Genomic DNA, 23,374 nt, shown 5'->3' on the forward strand with positions numbered 1-23,374 from the left:
AAAACAGCATTGGAGAAGAAGTCAAAAGCCAATAGTTCTAGTTCTGGTTCTAAGACAAACTAGCTGTGCTTACCTTGGGATAGATATTTAATATCAGGCCTCAATTTTCTCACCCATAAAATTAGTAAGTTCAGCTACATCAGTGGTTTTCAAACTGCATGTGGAAAAGTTGTTTGAAAAAAGGCTCTGTTGCTACAATATTTAAAATATTAAAATATTAAATATTTAATTAGGGGCCAGCCCGGTGGCATAGTGGGTAAGTTCGTGCGCTCCACTTCAGCGGCCCAGGGTTTGCAGGTTTGGATCCTGGACGTGAACCTACGCACCACTTATCAAGCCATGCTGTGGCAGGCGTCCCACATATAAAGCAGAAGAAGAGGGGCACAGATGCTAGCCTAGGACCAATCTTCCTCAGCAAAAACGAGGAGGATTGGCAACAGATGTTAGGTCAGGGCTAATCTTCCTCACACACAAAAAAATAATAATAATTAATTAGATATTAAATAAATACTTTAAAAGGAAAAAAATTACTAGACTACATCCTTCCCCCTCAGCTCTAAAGTTATGCTGTGACTAATTTCTGACAGGTGATTAAAAACAGAGGAATAAACAGCCATATAAGTTAAGGCATACCACAACAATCTAAGAGAGGTGGTATTAAATTAAGCCAGCAACAGTAAGAAACTTTTAAAGATTAGATGTTTAACAGCATTCTTAAGTTCCCTCTAACCAGGTATATTATACTTTCAAAAAAGCAGAGACAGGCAAATTTCTCTTGGGTCCCTCAAAAGAGTTTACATGGGTAGCTAAAAATTATGAATTCCTTTTTATCCCTCTAAGAGGACAAAGAGTAGAGACTAATTCCCAAGTCACAGAACCTAAAGTATACTTACTCCCACGAGCAATCAGATCCTGATTCTATCCTGAAAACAAACCTGGAGTATTACAAAACAAAGGGGAAAAATAATCTCTATACAATGTTTTAGTTCCCTTTCAACTTAAGAGGATAAAAACTTTAAAAATTCGCCCTTGTTTTATGCTCTTAAATCTAATGAAATACTTGCAAAGGGTTATATTATAATATCAACTGAGATGTAGAAAATACATACATATTTCTGCTAATTTTAAAATCAGTCCTATTTCGCCATATAGGTAAAAGTGCTGTCCATACCTGGCTGACACCCCCAGGAGCATACATTGTGGTAGCAAGGGCCAGGAGGGTATGTCCTTCCAATAGCATACTGCTTACACTGGCCTGGTTGCTGGGAATCAGGATCCGAGCATTTGCAAGGCTAGCCTGGAACATTAGTTTGGGATCTGGAAAATAAAGGAGTATGTTTTTCTCCTCGAGAGAGAAATACTATATTAAGAATTACATAATTCTGAGAAAGGAAATGAATTTTTAACTCTATCCATAGTTAGAAGGACTTTCTAAGTTTAAAAGCAATGTGAAAACATCTCAAAGGGAAAAAATGAAAGATCTGTCTACATAAAAATAAAAACTTCTATTCAAACAAAGATAATTGAAATGTAGCATTGAACTAGGGGGAAAAATTAACAACAAATGACAACCTAAGGATCAATGTCTTCAACAAAGAGCTGATACAAATCAATGCCCCTAACACTGACTCTAATAGATAAATAGACAAAAGAAATAACCATTTTACAAAGGAGGAAACATAAATGTCTGACACACAAAAATATTAATTCACTAGTAATAAAGAAATGCAAATTAAAATAATAATTAGATACCATATATCACCTATCAAATCAGCAATGGTTTTAAAAAATAATCATCCTCAAGCATAGAGCTGGTCAGGGTACACAGAAGCTGAGACTTATGGATAAAATGGTACAACACTCCCCCGGAAGGCAATCTGGCCTTATAGCAAGAACCTTCAAAATAGAACCCGTATAACCTTTAACCCAGCAATTTTATATCCAGGAACCTATCTGTACTAAGGAAATAATCTGAAACAAGAACAAAAATTGTATGTTAAAATATAGTCAAGACTATTATTTACAACAGAAAAAAAGTGAAAACAGCCTTAATGTCAAAAAAAATGAGAGAACAGTAAATTAAATAAGAGTATGTCCATACAATGAAATATTATGTAGACATAAAATGGTCATTGTCTCTAAGAACACAGGAAAATTCTTATGTTATAATTACTATATGAAAAAAACAGTATACAAATATATAGATGTTTCTGGTTGTATCCCTAGCACTTATAGACTGTCACAAGGTAGCAGATTGATAAATATTTGTTGGATGAATGAAATACAATACAGAGTAGGTAAGAAAACAAAAAAGGTATAGATAAAATAACTGGAACAAAATACACTACAATATACCAAGAGTTGCCTATGGATAGTTATCTTCCTATCTACCTAGGCTATCTATCTACGGAGGTGTCATCTTCTTGATAGTTGTCTGTGGCTTCCAATTTCTTTTTTTACAATGAACTTATATTACCAGCAACTTTATAACCAGCAACAAAAAAACAAACAAAACAAAACACCCAAACCACATTATGAAAAATTCTTCACTTGGAAAGAAACTGGGCATTACACAAAAGTGCAAGACTGGCTGTTGACATTCCTTGCCTGTCTGGTAGCTTAGCTTGTCCTCTTTTCTGAAACTCTGGAATAACAACACCCTCAGGGGGCACAGGGCTTTTCTATCTGATTATAACCAGAGCAAGGCTCTCATCAGCAGCTCCACTACAGAAGACATGACAATCCTACCCACACTATGGATTTCTTTTCACTCCATCTGGAGCTCCTTACTAAAAGATTCAGGGCAGGCACCTGGAAGACAGACCACTTCTTCACAGGAAAAGAGTGTCAATCCACCAGAAAGCAGGAATTCAGCTTGTGATAAACTGGTAGGATGAGAGAAATCCAAAGAGAATAGAGCACGAGGCTGAGGGAAAAGGAAACATAACAACACACGCTGTCTGCTCCAAGTCTGGCTTTTCTTGGCTGGCAAGAGGCTAACATTTTTGGTCTTCTGCTTCTTAAATAAAGCTTGAGCCTAGATTATGTTCAGATATTTGTCTACAGCAAAATGACCTATTTAAAGAGTTTACAAGTTAAATGCCATTCAACAGACCAGTTATTTATCCAAAGAAAGTTTTTGTATTTAATACAGTATACCCATACCTGTTAAATTACTGGAAACTTGTCGACACTGAACCAAAAATTCAAACCAAGAGTGAGCTTCATGTAATTCTTTTTTTTCCAAAAAGGGACAAATAGGAGGACTAAGTCTGTATATAAAGTAAAAAAAAAACGACTCTCTGATTAACATACAGGATAAGACACCTACCACCATGTTTGCTCAAGCAATAACTAGCACAAAAAAAAGAACCTTGGAATTAAAAAGTAAATATAACATAATATACTGTCACTGTTGTGTTTTACATATTCCTTATGATAGGGAAATAGAGAAAATTTTAGGGACTGAGATAATGTTATTGAAAATGTGTTTACTATCATGATGATATTTTACAAACTCTGTATAAGATTAACAGTTATGTGGGCCAGCCCTGCGGCTTATGGGTTAAGTGCGTGTGCTCCGCTACTGGCGGCCCGGGTTCGGATCCCGGGCGTGCACCGACACACCGCTTCTCCGGCCATGCTGAGGCCACATCCCACATACAGCAACTGGAAGGATGTGCAACTATGACATACAACTATCTACTGGGACTTTGGGGCAAAAAAAGGAGGAGGATTGGCAATAGATGTTAGCTCAGAGCTGGTCTTCCTCAGCAAAAAGAGGAGGATTAGCACGGATGTTAGCTTAGGGCTGATCTTCCTCACAAAAAAAAAACAAAAACAAAAAAAAGATTAAGAGTTACCTTGTACGTTAAGATACTTTGTATTTTATTAGTTTTTACAACAACTCTTTAGCATTTTCAAACTTAAGAGGTTTTTAAAAATCTTTACACAGCTGCAGAAAAGCTAGGACTGAGGAGTTAAGGCTCAGAATAGATCCTCTGAAAATACGGCTTTTAAATCTTTTCTGGCCAATAGCTCTGGGTAAAGTATTTCTGTCTAAGTAGGCCTCAATGATAAGAACCAGAAATACACTCTGTTTGAATTCCTAGTCTTTACTACACAAAATAAAATAAAAATCTTCTCATTAGCACATGAACGCAGCCTCTGGAATCAAACAATAGTAGAATTAAATCTGGCTCTGCCACTTCCTAGCTGTGTGCCTTAAGCAAGGCACTCAGTTTCTCTTGAAACTCCTCATTTGTGAAATGGAGAAGGGAATAACCACCTCATGGGGCTTTTGTGAAAATTAAATGAGATGATGCATATAAAGCACTTAGCCTAGTGCCAAGAGCATTGTAAGCACTCATACATTAGAGACTACTACTGTTATTGTTGTTATTACTGACCCAATACAGTTAACACTGGCCACAGATATGATTCTGCAGGTTGATCTCAGGCAGGCATATACTGCTATCCATCTATCTATCTATCTATGTATCTATCTTCTATGTATCTATGTATCTATCTATCTATCTAAATATAAATTTTAGAGCATATCTAACAATGCTTGCAGTAGCTACGAATTCAAAGTTCTTCAGCATTTACCTGGTAATGAAAGTATCAAAGAACTCCAAGTTAACCTTTAGAATCTTCCTTTCTTTCTAATTTTTTTTTTGTGAGGAGATCAGCCCTGTGCTAACATCTGCCAATCCTCCTCTTTTTTTGCTGAGGAAGACTGGCCCTGGGCTAACATCCGTGCCCATCTTCCTCTACTTTATACGGGATGCCACCACAGCATGGCTTACCAAGCAGTGCGTTGGTGTGTGCCCGGGATCCAAACTGGCGAACCCCGGGCCACCACAGCGGAGCGCACGCACTTAACTGCTTGCGCCACCGGGCTGGCCCCTTTCTAACTTTTAACGCATTTCTTTCATTTTCTTCTAATCTCTAGTTATTTAAAAGGTTAACAGAGATATTACAGAATTAACATTATCAAAAAACACATGATAAGCATTTAGTTGAATGTAGCATTGATCTAAAAGATGTAACAAGTATTGGAGTGGGGGAACTACTTCAAAAACAACAGTATTTCTCATGTCAATGCTTAATATTTTCCTAAAAGTTGAGTTCATAAGTAGTATGGAAAGAGGAAACCTGAAGACCTGCTCAAGGACAAATCAATTCTCAGTACTCACTTGTAACAGTCGAGATAGACATAAAGAAGATACTGCAGACTGTGTTCCAAACAATAGAGAATGAAGTGAGAATGGAAATCCCAACCTTCTTTGGACCTGTAGTTTTGAACAGGCAGGGTATCTTGCATCACACCCCCAATACGGTTCAGTCTTAGGAGGAAGAGTTCAAAGTCTTCTAGTTCAGATGTAAGAAAAATCCCATTCCTATTGGGCAGGTTTAAGAAACGGCAAGTTAAAAAGTTGCTAGACTAAGAGCAGACCAAATCTTTCATTGTTTAAGTCTCAACTACTTAAAAATAAGTGCTGACAGGGGCCAGCCCGGTGGCATAGCGGTTAAGTTCACGCACTCCACTTTGGCCGCCTGGGGATCAAACGTTTGGATCCTGGGCGTGGACTGACACACCACTTGTCAAGCCATGCTGTGGCGGTGTCCCATATAAAGTAGAGGAAGATGGGCATGGATGTTAGCCCAGGGCCAATCCTCCTCAGCAAAAAGAGAAGGATTGGCAACGGATGTTAGCTCAGGGCTAGTCTTCCTCACTACCTACCTACTTACCTACCTAAGTATTGACAAATTAAGACCGCCAATTCTTACTCTATATGTTCTGAGACACATATTTTTCTAGCTTCCAACAAAAGTTTCTGCACCACTGTAGTATTTAAATGTAGTAATGACAGTCTCAAGTTATCTTAAATATTTCAAAAACCTAAACAAAGCTATCCCCATTTTTTCGTTTTTGACCAGAACTGTACAACCCAGTGTGGCAACAGTGGTTAGCTCTTGAAGCTAGATGCTCTAAGCACTGAGAAATTCACCAAAATATTCAAACAAAATCATTAAGAAATGAAAGCAGAATAATTTAAATAGAACTACTAAACAATAGAAATTTGCATTTAAATATTACTTTTTACAAATTTACTGTTAAATACATCATACATACCATACGAAGGAGTGTAAAAAATATGTGGAGTTCAAAGAAACACCAGGTAACCACCACCCAGATTACAGAACACTATACCTGGAAGCCCTTGGTGTACAACTCTCCCATTACATGTCTTTTGCTACTCCCAGAGGTAACCACTAGACTGACTTTTGTGGTAACCACTCCCTTACTTTCATTCATAGTTTTACCACCCATATATGTAACCTCAAATAACATATGGTTTGGTTTTGCCTATTTTAAACTTTATATATAAATGGAACATTCTGGACTTACTGTTTTGTCTTGTTTCTTTTACCCAACATTGTGCAATTTATCCATGTTGGTACCTGTGGCTATAGTTTGTTAGTTTTCATTGTTATATAGTATTCCATTGTATGACTATATGACTATACTACATTTTATTTATTCACTCTACCTTTGCAGTTGTTTCCAGATTTTTTTTGGTAAGATAATTTTACCAAAATGTAAAATAAATTTACATTTCCATGACTACAAATGAAGAAGAGCATCTTTTCATATGTTTATTGGCCACCTCTTTTGTGAGATGCCTATGTGTGCTGGTATCTTTTCCCTCCAGATCAAAGCTCTACTCTTCTCCTGCTCTGTGTCCCTAGAGGCTCACCTGTATGGGTTGCTCCAGAAGACTCCCGTGTCCTCAGGCTTCTGTTCTGGTCTGCCAAATGGGAGACCCCCATCAGGAGATAAGATTCAGAAAAAAGGGAGGATGGGGATACTCTGGCTCTCTCTGTGCTGGGTGACTGCAGGTAGGGTGACACTCTCCACTAAGTGACACAACTCCTGCCAGGTAGCTCTCTTGGTCTCAGTAACTGTTCCCTTCCTTTGCCTCTCCAGGCCTTTTAGAAAGCATACCCCGGGGTCATGAAGAAATTCTTTTTTTTGCATGTGTGTGTGAGGAAGATCAGCCCTGAGCTAACATTCAATGCCAATCCTCTTTTTTTTTTTGCTGAGGAAGATTTGCCCTGGGCTAACATCTATGCCCATCTTCCTCTACTTTTTATGGGACACTGCCACAGCATGGCTTGACAAGCAGTGCGTCGGTGCTCACCCGGGATCCAAACCTGCAAACACTTGGCCACCACAGCGGAGCAAGCACACTTAACCGTTGTGCCACCAGGCTGGCTCCAAGATATTCTTCTATATCTTCCAAAAGCTTTATAGTTTTACATTTGACATTTAGGTTTTAAAATCTGCCTGGAGTTGATTTTATGTGTGATATAAGGCAGAGGGTCCAATTTAATTTTCCCCAATACAGCTATCCAGTTATCCCAGCCCCATTTGTTGAAAAGACTGTTCTTTCCCCACTGTTCTCCAGTGCCACCTTTGTCATATATAAAGTGAGCATACTTATGTATAAGTCTATTATGCTTACATATTATGCTCACTATTCTGTTCTACTGGTCTATTTGTCTGTCTCTGTACCAATACTCCCACTGTCTTAATTGCTGCAGCTTTCAAATAAGTTTTGATATCCGGTAGGGCAAGTTCTTCTTTTTCAGGGCTATTCTTGACCCTCTGCATTTCCATATAAATATTTATAATCAGCTTGTCAAAATCCATAAGAAAACTTGATGGGATTTTTATTGACATTGCACTCTATCTACAGCTCAACTTGGGAAGAACTGATAGCAAGCCTGTCTTGTTCCAAATCTAAAGAGAATGCTTGTGATGCTTCACCATTAAGTAAACATTAGCTAGAAGATTTTTTTTGACATCTCTTTCAAGTCAGGGGAGTTTGCATCTATTCTTAGTTTGCTAATAGTTTTTATTATAAATAGACATTGAATTTTATCAGGTGCTTTTCTGCATCTATAAGGGTAGTATAATTTTTTCCCTTTAATCTGTCAATGTAGTAGATCTCATTAATGTCATAATTCATGTTAAATCATACATATATTAGCTTTTTAAACAATCAAATATTAATCAAAATATTTGATAAGCATACAAGTTATACAAAATTCTACTTTTAGTGAAAAACAAGAAGAGGATTTAGCGCAATGGAAAGAACAGTGAAGGCCGGCCCCGTGGTTTAGCGGTTAAGTGCATGTGCTCCGCTGCTGGTGGCCCGGGTTCGGATCCCGGGCGCGCACCGATGCACTGCTTCTCTGGCCATGCTGAGGCCGCGTCCCACATACAGCAACTAGAAGGATGTGCAGCTGTGACATACAACTATCTACTGGGGCTCTGGGGGAAAAATAAATAAATAAATTAAAAACAAAAAAAAAAAGAACAGTGAACAGAAAGTCAGGGGTAAAAGGATTAGAGTCTGTAAGTAATTGGCTCTGGCAAAGCTCTTAATTTCTCTGAATCTCATTCTCCACATCTTTGAGTAGGACAATACAGCTAAAATGCCCCAATAAGTATAAATAGAAAATAAAATAATACAAGGGAAATAAGTTTAAGAAATTTAAAAATTAACATACATGTTATTAAGTCTCCTTATATTATTTTGATAGCTTAGGAACATTAATGATTAGGTTGAGCCAAATGCAATTGCTGATATTCAACCCCACACAAATGGCAAGTTCACATGGTTTGATCTAACCGAATTATTTTTAGAAGTGAATTAAAAGTTTAAAATCTTCACTTATCACTTCAAGCGCTACTTCCCCTCACTAATTTCTTTTTTTTTTTTTTAACATTTTAAGTTTTTTTTTTTTTTTTTTTGTGAGGAAGATCAGCCCTGAGCTAACATCCATGCTAACCCTCCTCTTTTTGCTGAGGAAGACTGGCTCTGAGCTAACATCTATTGCCAATCCTCCTCCTTTTTTTACCCCAAAGCCCCAGTAGATAGTTGTATGTCATAGTTGCACATCCTTCTAGTTGCTGTATGTGGGACGCGGCCTCAGCATGGCCAGAGAAGCGGTGTGTCAGTGCACGCCCGGGATCCAAACCCAGGCCGCCAGCAGCAGAGCATGCGCACTTAACCGCTAAGCCATGGGGCCGGCCCCAGCCTCTCTAATTTCTTAGCTGAACAGTCCTCTTTAGTTCAAGGCCATACACAGCATACGGTTGCAGAGATAGTATTGAGAAGAGTGGGAGACACTACAGGATACCAAGGTATCCTCAGCTCAGTTCTTGCCACTTGGTCCTAGTAGCCCCACAGACAGCTTATCATTTCTACACCAAAGTCCACGCAAGGTTTTGGGAAGAACCTACATCTAGAATTTGAGAGCCTATTCACTACCATATGACGTTAAACACACATGATTTTAAAGTCTCAATACAAGATAATGTCCTTTCAGTTTTAAAATACTATGAAACAACACTGCATTGGATTTATAGCGTTTCAAAGGAAAAATTACACCATTATTTTTTATTGCTCTTCCTTTTATTCATCCCCACAGTTACAATACCTGGCCAGTTTATCTAAAATTTCATTCCTCATGTAGTTGTTGCAGCAAGTATTGTGATCAATAACATCAACAGTCAGAGGGGGCCATTTGTTCTGCTGAAGTGAAGCACAACTATTCTGTGTCTGAAATTCTCCAATCCACATGATAATGCTTAACCAATCATGGCGAGCTGTGAGGTATCTCCAGAGGGCTTCGGGAGAATATGATTTGTATTCTACATTAAGAACAAAATACATTTTGAAATAGCAATGAATTATGATTATTGACATGAAACTCAACACTAATTAACTGAGTAAATAGTATAAATATTTATATAATATATGAATTATTCAGGCACTCTGCTTCTTTTACTATTTTCCTCTTTCGTGTTGTTGTTCATTTTACAATCAACACTTCAGCTGTAAGAAGAGCTTCTCATTACTACGAGTGGTTAAATAAAACTTGGGAATTAGTTGTGTGTTTCACTTATCTTTTCGGCTCTTTTTCTCTTTTCCTTTCTTAATATAAATAAAAACTTTGGCTGTAACAGTAAACATGAATTTGACACCCTATCAATTACCACTGTCTATCATTGTTAGTTATTCCCCAGAGCCCTGATGTGACACAAGTTACACAAGAACTGTTACTCAAGAAGAAACTCAAAGACTATTTGGAAAAACAAAGAATGTCACTTTGAGGCTGGGATGAGAACTCTTAGTCTTAAAATCTTGATTCATTGAACTATATGACTTTTCCCTTTCACTATCACATTACAAATCCCTTACAAAAACCTTGAGATAAGAAAGAGGTCTTACTGCAATGATTTGCATTTTAAAGCAACTGACTATTGTTCCCCAAGAGGAATGCTAAAATGGAGACACAGCAAAATATTCAAATACCAATACCTAATTTAATCCCCATTCAATATGTTGACATTTCAGGCTCTCACACTTGCCTTCTGGACTTATTCTGGGGAGAAGGATAGATTCTTGTGTTATATGATTCCACCACTGGGCCCAATTTAACACAATTCTATGATCCTGTTTGTTAAATTTATCTTTATGATCATATTCCAGGAACGAGTCCAAAACAGATTTGTGCTTGAAAAAATCGTCTTCCTTTATCCAATACCTAAAACAGCGATATACATTTCTTTTTAATTTTGGAGGAAAAAGCATCATTTCTTTTTATCTGCTCAAGAACTTCTACTCTTTTAGAAAACATACAATTCAATATTCTTAATTTCGTATTTATTATCTTAAAAATACATATCTGATTATGCAAATATTGAAATGACAGAAAATGTGTGAGTCCCTTCTGGATGACACAAGTTTTATCTTCATAGGGAAGGTAAGCTCAGTTCCACATAAGAAATCTGTGCTCACTAACAGTTATAAACTAAACACTGTCTACAATGCTCTTTCCATATTATCAAAAGGGGGCTAACGAGACTACCTGGGAAAGGACTGGATCTGCGTATTTTCTTGGAAATGTCCTGAATAAAACTTCTCAACTTGATGCACGAAGTCTATAGTTCTTTTTTCTTTTTCAGAAAAATAATCTTTTTCTTTTAAAATTTCAACCTTGAATAAAAAGTAATTAAAGTAAAGCAATGACCTCACAAAAACCAAGCACATTTGCAAAACAAATGCCATGAGATTAAATGCCTTTTAAGTATTGTATTTTGAATTTTTGAGGCAATGTATATAGTCACACAAATTTTCCTTTACTATAAATGCAAAACGATTCATTTAAAAAGACAAAGGAGTTGTACTCTTACTTACTAGATATTAGTTGATTAATAAAATAATTTATTTTCAAGTTTCACCAAGGTTTACTAGAAAATGTAAACTACATAGTCTCACCTTTACCTACCAAAAAGTCCCGTATATTTTTATCAGCTGTATAGAAGCATATCTTGAGCAACTGGTCTTTTACATCAAAGCCCTGTAATAATAGAAAATTTTTAAAAACTTACATTTTGTGATGGAGCTATTTTGAACATAAATATATGTTGGATACAGAAGTACTCTCTTATAGACATGTATCCTGTTAGAATCCCACAGCTTTCCTGCTCTTGTGAACATTCATTTTCTACATTTATCATACATATTTACTGCCTATCCCTAAACTCCTTAAGCATTTTGCCAAAACAAAGGCAGCATATAGAACAATGTAAGGTAATGCCAGGCTACCACAGGACCAAAATTACAAGAAACCCCTATGATGCTTCACCCGAAAACAAAAGTCAATGCAAATAACCGTTGCATAGTTTCACTCCTCTGTACTTCCCGAAAGTTACCAGGGGCAAGACCCCAATAATGCAGATTAGGGCCAGATCTCAGCTTAGCTCAGAAGCTTTACCTCTAGGACATCCCCTTCTCAAATGAAATAAAACCACAGAGCACGAAGCAAAAGTATAATCCATTAGAAAGTTCAAATGGAGAAGTAAGTGGTCACATGAACAATATAGTATGTTCCCCAACAAATAATGAGTTCCTGTGTATGCTCTGACATGTGTGAAGACTTCTGTGAAAAACACGGTCTCGGGCCGGCCCCATGGCTTGGCGGTTAAGTGCACGCGCTCCGCTGCTGGTGGCCCAGGTTCGGATCCCGGGCGTGCACCGACGCATCGCTACTCCGGCCATGCTGAGGCCACGTTCCACACACAGCAACTAGAAGGATGTGCAACTATGATGTACAACTATCTACCGGGGCTTTGGGGGGAAAAATAAATAAATAAATAAAAACAAAAAAAACCACGGTCTCCTTCTAACCAAAGTGCCAAATCTAACAGAGAGCAAATGATGGAAACTCTAATCAAAAATCTCTTCAAGAAAGCTCTCACAGTACTGAAGAACATTTCTCAGTATTACTGTCATTATTTCCTAACAAAAGCTACACAAATTTCTTAGTTTGTGACACAAGTATGAATATAAATAAATTTTTATATTGACCAGAAATTATATTAAATACATAAAGATCTTCTCTTACATTAAGCACTTTAAGATCAGACAAATGGATTATGCCACTCACCATATTCTTCAAAAGTTCAGAGGCTTCCTTTATATTATTCTTTTTCAAATTGTCAAAGACCAAATCCAGGCCTATTCTAATCAGCTCCTCAAGTCTTTGAGCAGAATGACAGTTAATCCTAAAGAAAGTTTGTGCCTCTGGTATTTTGTTGTTTAAAATGGCATTGGTGATAACTTCCTAGGAAAAGTAAGAAAAACATTTGCTTTTTAAGTTCCTTTTTAATTCCTTATTATGATTATCAACATGGAACTTTTACATTTATTGAGCACCTAATAAGGGACTTTAATTGAAAATCTACCACTAGACTTGGGCCTTTGCGCAGGCGATACGAAGTAGACCGCAACATAGACCCTGCTCTCCAGGCTTTTAAACTAGTAGAAGACACACAAATAAAATACTGATTATAGTACTCTATGATAAGGGTGATGACACAGGTATGCCAGGATGCTAGAGAGGAGGGTCCAGAAGAGAAGCATCTAAATAAGAGAACAAAAAAGAAAAGGCTTCCTTGTAGAGATAACTACATATTTGTAGGCAAAAGTTTTAAAGACAAGTAAATGTTACATACATATATTGAGAAAAGAAGACCAGTGTTCTAAAAAGAGGGAATAAGTGCAGAGGCATAATGGAAAGAAACAGCATCAAGTCTTCAGGGAACTCCAAATTATTCAATGTAACTGGAAAAAAAGCTGGAGAGAGTAGCAGAAGAAACTTGAAAGAAAAGTAGGGTTCCATCATGAAGGGCGTTGTGTGTGTGAGATGGATTTCATCCTGAAACTTATGTGGAGCTACTGTAGGATTTTAAATGCAAGAGATGAGAGCCAGCCCTGATGGCCTAGCAGTTCAAGTTCGGTGTGCTCCACTTCAGCAGCCCGGGTTTGGTTCCCGGGCACAGAACCACACTGCTCATCTGTCAGTAGCCATGCTATGGCGGTGGCTCACCGAGAAGAATCAGAAGAACTTACAGCTATATACAACTATGTACTGGGGCTTTTGGTGGGAGGAAGGGAAGAAAAAAAGGAGGAAGATTGGCAATAGATGTTAGCTTAGGGCAAATCTTCCCCTGCAAAAAAAATTAATTAATTAAATACAATTAAATTAAATGCAAGAGGTGACAGAATCAGATATCTATTTTAGGAAGAATATTCAGGCAGTAATGTGGAGAATGGACTGAAAGGGATTCAAGCTCAAGATAGTGAGGCATTAGAATGCCTTACTTATCCAAGTAAGAAGAAATAAAGACCTAAACCTGAGAGAGAACAGAAAGGAGGCATTCCTAACCTGGGGCTTTAGAGGGGTCTGTAAACCCCATGATGTCACATGCAAAATTGTGTGTGTGTGCACATGCACACATTCATACGCAGGTTTTTGGAGACAGAGTCCACAGCTTTCATCAAAGTGGACTGTAACCTCCCAAAAAATTAAAAATCAGTACTTTTGAGTAAAAAGAGCAGAGGACCATGAATGGAGTCTTGGAGCACATTCAACGGAGGAAACAGGAAGGGAAACCTGCAAAGGAGACTGGAAAAGAGAAACCAAAAAAAGGAGATGGAAAATCAAGTAATTTTTGGCTAAAGAATGAATAAGAAATACAAAAAATGCAGTCACACTAGGTACTTCCCTATCCTCCACCCTAAGAACAGCAGTCCTGTGAACTTGGCAGCATCTCAACTGTATTACTTTCACTCTCTATTGATTCTGATCACCTGGGTTAAGCTATTTTGGCCTTTGTCTTTCAAATGCCCACACTCTCCATGTGGGTGGAGGGATTCTTCCAGTCACTAGTCATAAAGAGGGCAGCACAGTTTGGTTGCATTAACTTCTACTATAAAAAGAAAGGCAAGCAGCTGAGCACAGAAAATTTAACTGGCAAAATATCTTAATTAGAATCTGAGATAGGACTCAAATCGAATATACTTCCAAGCAATAATGTCATAAAAGTTTCCTAAGATTGAATCACCAGCAGCAATTCTATTTATTCAAAGGTCAGGCAGAATGCATAAGTACAAAGGGAAAGGCTCTAGCCATTGAGGGGGCATTGCCAAAGGAGTGCCACTTCACGTGGTTTGAGGTTGGGTGTTTGTCACTGGAACCAAGTGGGCAGATCTGGCATTAAGAGGGCACCTATCTGTTCTGAATTAAATAAACAAAGCTTGTAGACATAAATTTGAAGTTGTGCTCAGAGACTCCAAATTCTACAAAACCTAAAACCCTTGCCAAAGATTCTAAATTCTGTTTCTTCTATTGTTTTCTCAGATCTCCTGAATCTGGCAAAGAAAAGAAATGAGAATTACTCATATTTACCTCAGTGCTGAGTTTCTCCCACATACTGCTCTCCTTTACTCTGGGCACATTTTCATTTACATCATATTCATCTACAGCATCTGTTAGCTTCCAAGGAAACTTTATCATGAAGGTTCGAAGTTCATTAATATAGCTGGTCAGAATGTTCGCTCCTTTCTGTAGATGTTCATCTAGCTCTATGGAAAACACCAATGTGCCAATTTCATATAGATATACATACATATACAAATATGTGTGTGTGTAGAGAGAATGTGCTGTTATAAAGGATTCTAGAAAATTCAAACTCAGTGTTTTCAAAATTTCAAACAAAAAATCTGAGTTTTTTCCTATTTACAAGTAGCCCTGTGTTTTAATATAACCCTTTTCACAATGATTAGTCCTTTCTGCTAACTTTCCCACTATTAGAACCTATTTCACTCACTCAGTTGCACACTGACTCTACCTGACTTCAGCAAATGGCACTCCACTGGCTTATGCTTTCTTATTCCTGACAGAAGAATGGGACAAACTCACCTCTCTTTGCTGCTATTCTTACCTTCATTGTGAATAAAAAGCTCCTTTATTTGTCTGTTAAGGAAAGACAGTGTAAGATTAAGCAATTGTTCTGAAAAGTTTTTGCTTTGGGTTTCAGAATCACTTTCTCTAATTGCTGAGCAAAGTAAATCCAATGCTGGTGTCAGCTCTTCCACATCTGAGAAAGAACCAAAGAAATTAACATGAAGAACATCAGGATATCCCAATAAAATTAACATATACAAAAATACCATGTTGCAATATTTTCAAACATAAAACAAAGACCAATATCTTATTTTCAAAAAGTTCACGAACTTTTATGAAGTCTTATTACCTGCAAACTTTAGTAATTCTACTTACTACTAGTCATTATTTACTGGTATTACTAGTAACTACCATTTTGCTGATCACCTACTGTATCTTAAGTATTGTACTTGGTATTTTATAAATGCTATCTCATTTATTCCTTTCAACAACCTGAGAGGGAGGTATTATAGCCCCTTTTCCATAAATGAGAAAACTGAGGTTCAGAGAGGATAAATACCTTGCTCAAGTTAATGTGGAAAGTAAGTGGCAGAGTCAAAATATGAACTTAAACCCTTCTGATTCCAAAACCATTCTCCTAAACACGAAGGTAAAGGAAAGAGTGTGGGCCCCTGAATCCTCTATTTGCCAGCTGCAGGCCCTAATGAAGTGATTCCTGTTTATCTCAGCATTGGCCCCAGCTCCAGGTCTGCATCTGTGTGAGTGAGAATGATGGAAAACATGGGTTTTCCCCTGAGGGCACAGGTAAAGCTATTTCCATGCTTCTTATTTCCAGACCCATCCCCTCCCTTTAAGGCAGAGCAGTGCAGGTGCGAGTGGAGTGAGGAGAGATCACTGACCACCAAATAGCAGAAGTGAATGCTGACTATACAATCCGTGAGAGAGCCCCACTCAACACCACAAACCAGGCCTTTTTCTATAAATTCAAGTAGATTAAAAAGAAATTGGAGCATAAAAAGAGTTAGCAATTCAAGAGAGAGGAGACCAAACCCTGCGTTCAAAACCAGGGGCTGGCCTGGTGGCGTAGTGGTTAAGTTCGCACTCTCCACGTTGGCGGCCTGGGGTTCGCAGGTTCGGATCCTGGGTGCGGACCTATGCACCACTTGTCAAGCCATGCTATAGCAGGCATCCCACATATAAAAATAGAGGAAGACTGGCAACGGATGTTAGCTCACCAGAAGCTAATCTTCCTCACCAAAATAAATAAATAAGTAAATAAATTAAAAAAAAAAAGAAAATTTCTAATCCACATTGTTGATATCAAACCTCTTAATCTCAAGTTTGTGTGCCCCATGCACAATAAGCCAATCACTGAGACATCAGTGCTTGGAGATGGAGAAAGGTTTATTCAAACTGGCCAAAATGACAAGGTGGGAGGACAGGTTATCTTGAACCTATTGGGCACACGAACTTGAGATTAAGAGGTTGGGTACCAATTTTGGCGAGCCAGCCAAGAGTCTTGTGCCCACGGCTGGACAGCCCCAGTAGTCGGTGGTCCCCAGCAGCTGCCCAGGTTTCTTTTCCCGGGGAACTTCCCCTGCCACTCTCCCCTTCCCGCTGGTGTCAGCGGCCCTCAGCACAATGCTCGCTTGGAGTGAAGAAACACAATGGACCTCAGTCTACTTTCAGTTTTGCATTTGCCAGATGAGTTACCACAACACACGTGGTCGTGAATCTTCTGTCTCTCCATTTGCATTTTGTGTGACTGGAAAGGAAGGACCCTCGTTTGGGAGAGATCTAGGGAATTAATGGACTTCACCAACTGATTTTGTCCAGCAGGAGTCAGATTTTGTCTTTGTGTGGGTGCATTTGTCTTGTGTGTGAGTCAGCTATGGGATGAATGCAGCCCCCTGGGATGCATACTCCAAAACTGGATTGCTTTTAGTTATGAACCTATGAAACATAAAAAGATGATTTTCCTTTGTAGTGTTGTCTGGCCCCAATACTCCTTAGGCTCTGGAGAAAAGTGGCCTGTTAATGGATCTGTAAGTCATCTTGCAACTGGAGTCATTCTGTAACAGAGAAGGGAAAGGGGATGAAATTCTGTATGTGCAGGCTTTTTTGCTATTGCACCAAAACGAGTCAGCATAAAAGAGGTGTAATTTGATGGTTCAAAGGGCTGAGAAGCCCAAGCCAGTTCTGCTGGACTCCAAGGACACAATGGAGGATGACGAAATTTTGATCAATGCTTTAAATCCCCCCATAGTACCCCCAGCTCTCCTGCTGGCCCCTGTGCCACCTCCTTTTCAGCTGGCACCCCCTCCACTGGTTTCCACTCCACAACTGGCAGACCCCTCGCCCACTGTCCAACCCACCCCCATATGGGTAGCAGGGTGCAGGAGCCACCCTGCTAATAGTTGAGGGAAGCCAGGATATGGTCTGTCCTTCCCATATCCGGCAGGGTGTGCAATTTGGCCTGCTCCTCAAGCAGGGCAGTTTCCGCCCCGCCAGTTCCCAATTGGAGGACTGAATGCTAAGGGACACGTGGCAGGCATGATATGGGTGCATTCCCCCTTTTCTACTTCAGATCTTTTTAATTGGAAGAACAACAATTCACCCTATAGGGAGGACCCCAATCGTATGACTGAGTTATTCTCCTCCATCTTTTGACATATCATCCCACTTGGGCTGACATCCAAGTCTTAATGAGTATTTTACTCATGGCCGAGGAATGCCATATGGTTACTGAAAAGGCATGGGAGGAAGCCCATAGGCTCCATCTTGAGGATAGGAACTGGCCTGATTCTTCTGAGGCTGTCCCCACAGTTGAACCAAACTGGGATACAAATGAGGGGGAATGCCCTGCCTAGAACACTACAGGAATTGCATTCTGATAGGATTAAGAAAAGGAGAATGCCCACCCCGAGGGAAAGAGCAGTGCACACTGCAAGAAAGAAGGACATTGGAAGAAGGATTGTCCCAAGTTGCAGAAGACGGCGAAAGAAGGTAAGACTCCCTCAACCCAGATGGTGGAAATAGAGGGAGGAGATACAGATGAAGAATGAAGAGGCCTAGGGGCTCTGCTTAGACTGGAGCAACCTATCGTTATGTGCCCACAGGAGCCCCAAGTTCAAATGACAGTGGGGAACAAGTTTAAGTGACTTTCTCGTCGATACGGGGGCTACCTACTCTGTTGTTAACACACATTTATCCCCCAACTCAAAAGAACTACGTTGGGGCCGGCCCGGTGGCGCAAGCGGTTAAGTGTGCGCGCTCCGCTGCGGCGGCCCACGGTTCGCCGGTTCGGATCCCGGGCGCGCACCGACACACTGCTTGGCAAGCCATGCTGTGGTGGCGTCCCATATAAAGTGGAGGAAGATGGGCATGGATGTTAGCCCACGGCCAGTATTCCTCAGCAAAAAAAAGAGGAGGATTGGCAGATGTTAGCACAGGGCTGATCTCCTCACAAAAAAAAAAAAAAAAAGAAACTACGGTTGTTACTGGAGTGTCAGGGGAGGCGATGACCCCTCCCACGCCCCCCACTTTTTCTTTTACAACCCTTGGACTATCATCTTGGAAACACAAACCCGAGGCACAGCTTCCTATACATGCCTGAATGCCCCGTTCCTTTTCTGGGTCAGGATTTACTCACCAGGCTAAAGGCCCAAGTCATTTTTTCCCCTGGACACTTAGAAGTGGAGGTTCCACAAGAGCGTGCCTGCACCTTTCAGATGCTACTGTTGTAGCCCAGTGATGGATCTCATTCTGAGATACCCGAAGAGGTTCTGGATAGGGATGGGTTGAAGCTTTCCCTTCCAGAGCTGGGAGGGCTGCCAAAATGACCAAGGCTTTGCTAAAGGAGATCATTCCCAGGTGCAGACTCTGTCAATCCAGAGTGACAATGGAACCCTGTTTGTCTCCTATATAACCCAGGAGGTATCAAGAGCCTTGGGGAGCACTTGGGAACTCCACGCCTCATGGCAGCCCCAGTCAATGGGGAAGACTGAAAACATGTACCATACTTTAAGGACAGTTGTCAAAATTTGTTGGGAAACTAATTTAACCTGAGACAAGGTGCCCTCTGCCCTGTTGAGGATCCATGTAGCCTCCTGAAGTAGGCTTCAACCGAGTCCCTTTGAAATGATGTATGGGAAACCATTCTTGGCTTCACCAACAGGGGGAGACTGTGTACAACAGAGGGAAATAGCAATCAGGCAGCCCTTGAAATTTTTAAATGAAATTCTAACTTCTCCTGAGTTTGCCTCTCACAGGTCCCCATTTCCATCAGATTTCCACTCCACCACAACCAGGTTCTCCTTTACTCTTGGAAGAAGCATGCACCAGAGACTCAACTAGCCTCCAAGTGAACCAGGCCTTATGAAGTCCTCCTGACCACCCATTCATCAGTCAAATTCGCTGGAGTCACGTTGTGGATTCATCGCACCCGAGTGAAGCTCGCCCCGCCAACAACCAGAGCACCCAGAAGCTGAAAAGGGAAAAAACTGGTCTTGTGAGCTGCTGAAGACCTTAAGCTGCTCTTCTGGGTTAAGACAGTCCACACCAATCAGTCAGATAAGTAATTGGGTTCTTCAGATAAGAATTGGGTTCTTCACTAGTGCAAACTTCAGTAATTATAACTAATGAAACTGCTTTTGCTATCGCAACCCAACAAGGGGCCTTGGATTCCCTGGCTAGAGTGGTTCTGGATAATCGTATGGCCCTTGACTATTTGTTGGTGGAACAAGGTGAGGTATGTGTGGTTGCTAATACTCTGCACTGAGCTTACATCAACACCTCGGGAAAAGTAGAAAAACACTTAGATAAAATCTGGGAACAAGCACCCTGGTTACAAGTCCAGGCTGATAGGCCAGAGATTAGAGATTGGTTTTCTGGGTTATTCTCCTTAGACTCTACAAGGAATTTATATTTTCTGGTGTTGTCATCAAATGTGGAATAAAGTGCTGTTCTATGACTATAGATAAAGGCCCTCAAATAACGATAATGCAAAATATAAACCTGGTACCTGAGACTATTTTCAACCTCAGGTTGAAAAATTTCATTCCTCAGTTTCCCCATTTTCACCCCCTTTCAGCAGGAAGTAGCCAGGATGATTGATGCCCAGCTTCCTACAAGAATGAGGAAGGGAAAAAGACAGTGGGGCTTGAAGCTGGGTACCTGAGGGTAACTGTAAATAGTCAATAAGAACATAATTACCTTTTGACCTTGTTCCTAACACAGACACTGGTGGAAAGAAGTTAATCTTGTTAATTTGCTGTTTTTTTGTTTAACCTGAGGGGTCGTGACTCAAAGGTCAAAAGGATTTATGAGTTTGTTTTGCAAAAGAAAAAGAATGCCTTCAAGGAAGTTACCAATCACCAAATAACTAGCCTCCAAATATAGTTGACACCCAGAAGTTTGATTGTCCAAGGGCTTACCTGGAGTGAAAGAAATAGGGATTTCCCCTTTGTTTTTCCAAAACTCCTCCTCCCAAGCTCCTTAGCTCTATAAAACTCCCTGCTTTGTTCTTTTGTTAAGGTGGATTTGAGAGAACCTAACCCTTGCCTTTTCGTTTTGGCCAATTCAAATAAACCTTTATCCATCTCCAAGCACTGGTGTCTCAATGATTGACTTATTTTGCATCGGGCACACGAACTTGAGATTAAGAAGTTCAGAGGTTTGGTATCATTCTCAGTGGGAACTAACTCTACATCGATGGAAGAAGCAGGTTGTCATTCTCTCCACATAACCAGAGTACAAATTGGTAAAACTTTTCTGAAGGACAATTTATCAAAGCATTTAAGAAGATAAACTGTGCATCTCTTGGAACTGGAAATTCCACATATAAAGGTTTTATCTCAAGTAAATAATTGTACATATGTGAAATTATACACACACACACAGCATTTTTAGCACACTGCCAATAATAGCAAAAATTGGAATCAATCTAAATGTCTAATAAGAGTTTGGTTGAGTAACTTATGGTACAGCCCATACAGTGAAATTCTATGCCACCATAAATAATAAGTATATCTATTATTAACAAGAAAGATGTCTATAATATATTATCAAGTGAAAAAAAGGATTATGAAACTGTTCATACAGGGAAAACACTTTATTACCCTACACCTTTGAGGAGAGGATTTGTATGGCTACCCGATCCAAGAATAAAAGCTAGATTTTCTGTTTATTAAAAAGGAAAGCCAAAATCTTGAAAAGTGTTGGTAATGTAGCAAAAAAGCAGAAGAGTCAGGCTGAAAATTCTTACATCAAGTCCCAATCCATAACTCAGCCAGCCACACTGTCACTATACATCTCAAGGGTGGGCAATTTTGCAAATAAATTTTATTGTCTTTTGAATAAAAATCTCTTCAATTTGAAAGATCATCTCTCCCTTGCATACTAAAAATACAAAGCACAGTATAGGACAGGAACAATAAACACCCCACTCAGAATGAGAACATTTATAGATTCTCACAACTCTCTCAAGTCTGCACAAAGTATATAAAATCTCGTGACTGACTGAGTTTTGGCAAGTACATAAGTCAACAGAAAACACAACAATAATTTGAAAGTGATTAAAAAGATAAAATGATAAATACAAATGTAAACATCTTTATTTTACTTACTTCTCAAATATAAATGGGATGAAAAGTGATCAAGCTGATCAGGTACAGAAGATTTTGAGGATGGATTCAAAAGATTTTCCTTGCTCTTCAAAAAGAAATCTACTGTGTCCAGCTGACGATTTTCTATCCCAGCCTGAAATGGGAGAAAATCAAGAAAAAATTACAATAGGAAAAAAAATCAGGATACAGATTTTAGAACAAAAAACTTTAGAACTTAATGTGCTGAGACTCAAGGAGACACAAGGCTATCTTTATCTTGCAAGGGTACCGGGGTTCTAGAGAGGATTCTGAAAATGACTAATCATGTGACCTGGGGCAAGTCTCCGTAACCTTTCCAAACATCAGTTTCTGCTTCAGTATTTCTACTGAAACAGGAGGTTAGACTAGAAAACTTCCAGCTCTACTGTTTTGTAATTCTAAAACCATTCAAAGCTAGGGACTTGGGGATCACCCTTATAGTTAAGTTATAGTCTATGTGAATTAAAATGTTAAAGCAATATGCTATAAAGTTAATTGAAAAGCCGGCTAAAAGCAGATTCCCATTTCTGTCTAGGTATCTTGAGGAACCTCTCTATAAAAAACACTTAAAAATCACGGATTTATGGGCCGGCCCGTGGCTTAGCGGTTAAGTGTGTGCACTCCGCTGCTGGCAGCCCAGGTTCGGATCCCGGGCGTGCACCGACACACTGCTTCTCCGGCCATGCTGAGGCCTCGTCCCACATACAGCAACTAGAAGGATGTGCAACTAGGACATACAACTATCTACTGGGGCTTTGAGGAAAAAGAAATAAATAAATAAAATTATAAAAAAAAAAAAATCACAGATTAAAAAAAAAAAATATGTGTATGTATCTTTAAATGCTCAGTTGAACTACAAAGAAAGTGAAAAAAATCCTCAGGAGATAAAAACAAGGAGGAGAAAGACAAATCCAGAAAAGTGAGCTCTAAAGCCAACTGCTGCCTGAAAGCACCTGCATATCTCTGATGGCCTAAAACAGGGGTTGGAAACCTAAGGCCCACCAATCAAATCCAGCCCTTGCCTGTTTTTTGTAAATAAAGTTTTATGGGAACACAGCCTCACCCATTCATTTACATATTGTCAATGGCTACAACAGCACACCTGATCAGTTGCAACAGAAACCACTTGGCGTGCAAATCCTAAAATATTTACTATTTGGCCCTTTATAGAAAAAGTTTGCCACTCCTAGCCTAAAGCATTGTAAGAAGGATCTGGAGAACTTGTTAAAATATGGATTGCTGAGCCCTGCCCCCAGAGTTTCTAACTTCTAGGTCTGGGTTAGGCCCTGATATTTGCATTTCCTACAAATCCCCAGGTGATGGTGATGCTGCTGGCCTGGGGACCACACTGTGAGAACCAGTGGGCCAAAGCTCTGGGTGTTAACAGACCAGACAGG

General features: G+C 39.5%; 1 protein-coding gene across 5 annotated transcripts in view; it reads right to left on the bottom strand.

Moving 5' to 3' along the window:
- SPG11 (SPG11 vesicle trafficking associated, spatacsin) overlaps positions 1–23,374 on the bottom strand; it is an 82,980-nt gene that overhangs the window by 42,109 nt on the left and 17,497 nt on the right. For 3 of the 5 annotated variants that reach the window (XM_058541474.1, XM_058541477.1, XM_058541472.1), the window contains exons 8-19: positions 21,960–22,092; positions 15,371–15,526; positions 14,836–15,011; positions 12,532–12,708; positions 11,371–11,442; positions 10,951–11,078; positions 10,451–10,626; positions 9,517–9,730; positions 6,765–6,815; positions 5,199–5,402; positions 3,166–3,272; positions 1,172–1,317 (exon numbers count right to left, since the gene is read on the bottom strand). In XM_058541474.1, coding sequence (XP_058397457.1) covers positions 1,172–1,317; positions 3,166–3,272; positions 5,199–5,402; positions 6,765–6,815; positions 9,517–9,730; positions 10,451–10,626; positions 10,951–11,078; positions 11,371–11,442; positions 12,532–12,708; positions 14,836–15,011; positions 15,371–15,526; positions 21,960–22,092 — 1,740 coding nt within the window. The remainder of the gene's footprint in view (positions 1–1,171; positions 1,318–3,165; positions 3,273–5,198; positions 5,403–6,764; positions 6,816–9,516; positions 9,731–10,450; positions 10,627–10,950; positions 11,079–11,370; positions 11,443–12,531; positions 12,709–14,835; positions 15,012–15,370; positions 15,527–21,959; positions 22,093–23,374) is intronic. The other 2 variants (XM_058541473.1, XM_058541475.1) reach the window with 2 other exon arrangements.

Source organism: Diceros bicornis, chromosome 5, assembly GCF_020826845.1.
Source record: "Diceros bicornis minor isolate mBicDic1 chromosome 5, mDicBic1.mat.cur, whole genome shotgun sequence".
In the NCBI taxonomy this organism is placed as follows: domain Eukaryota; kingdom Metazoa; phylum Chordata; class Mammalia; order Perissodactyla; family Rhinocerotidae; genus Diceros; species Diceros bicornis.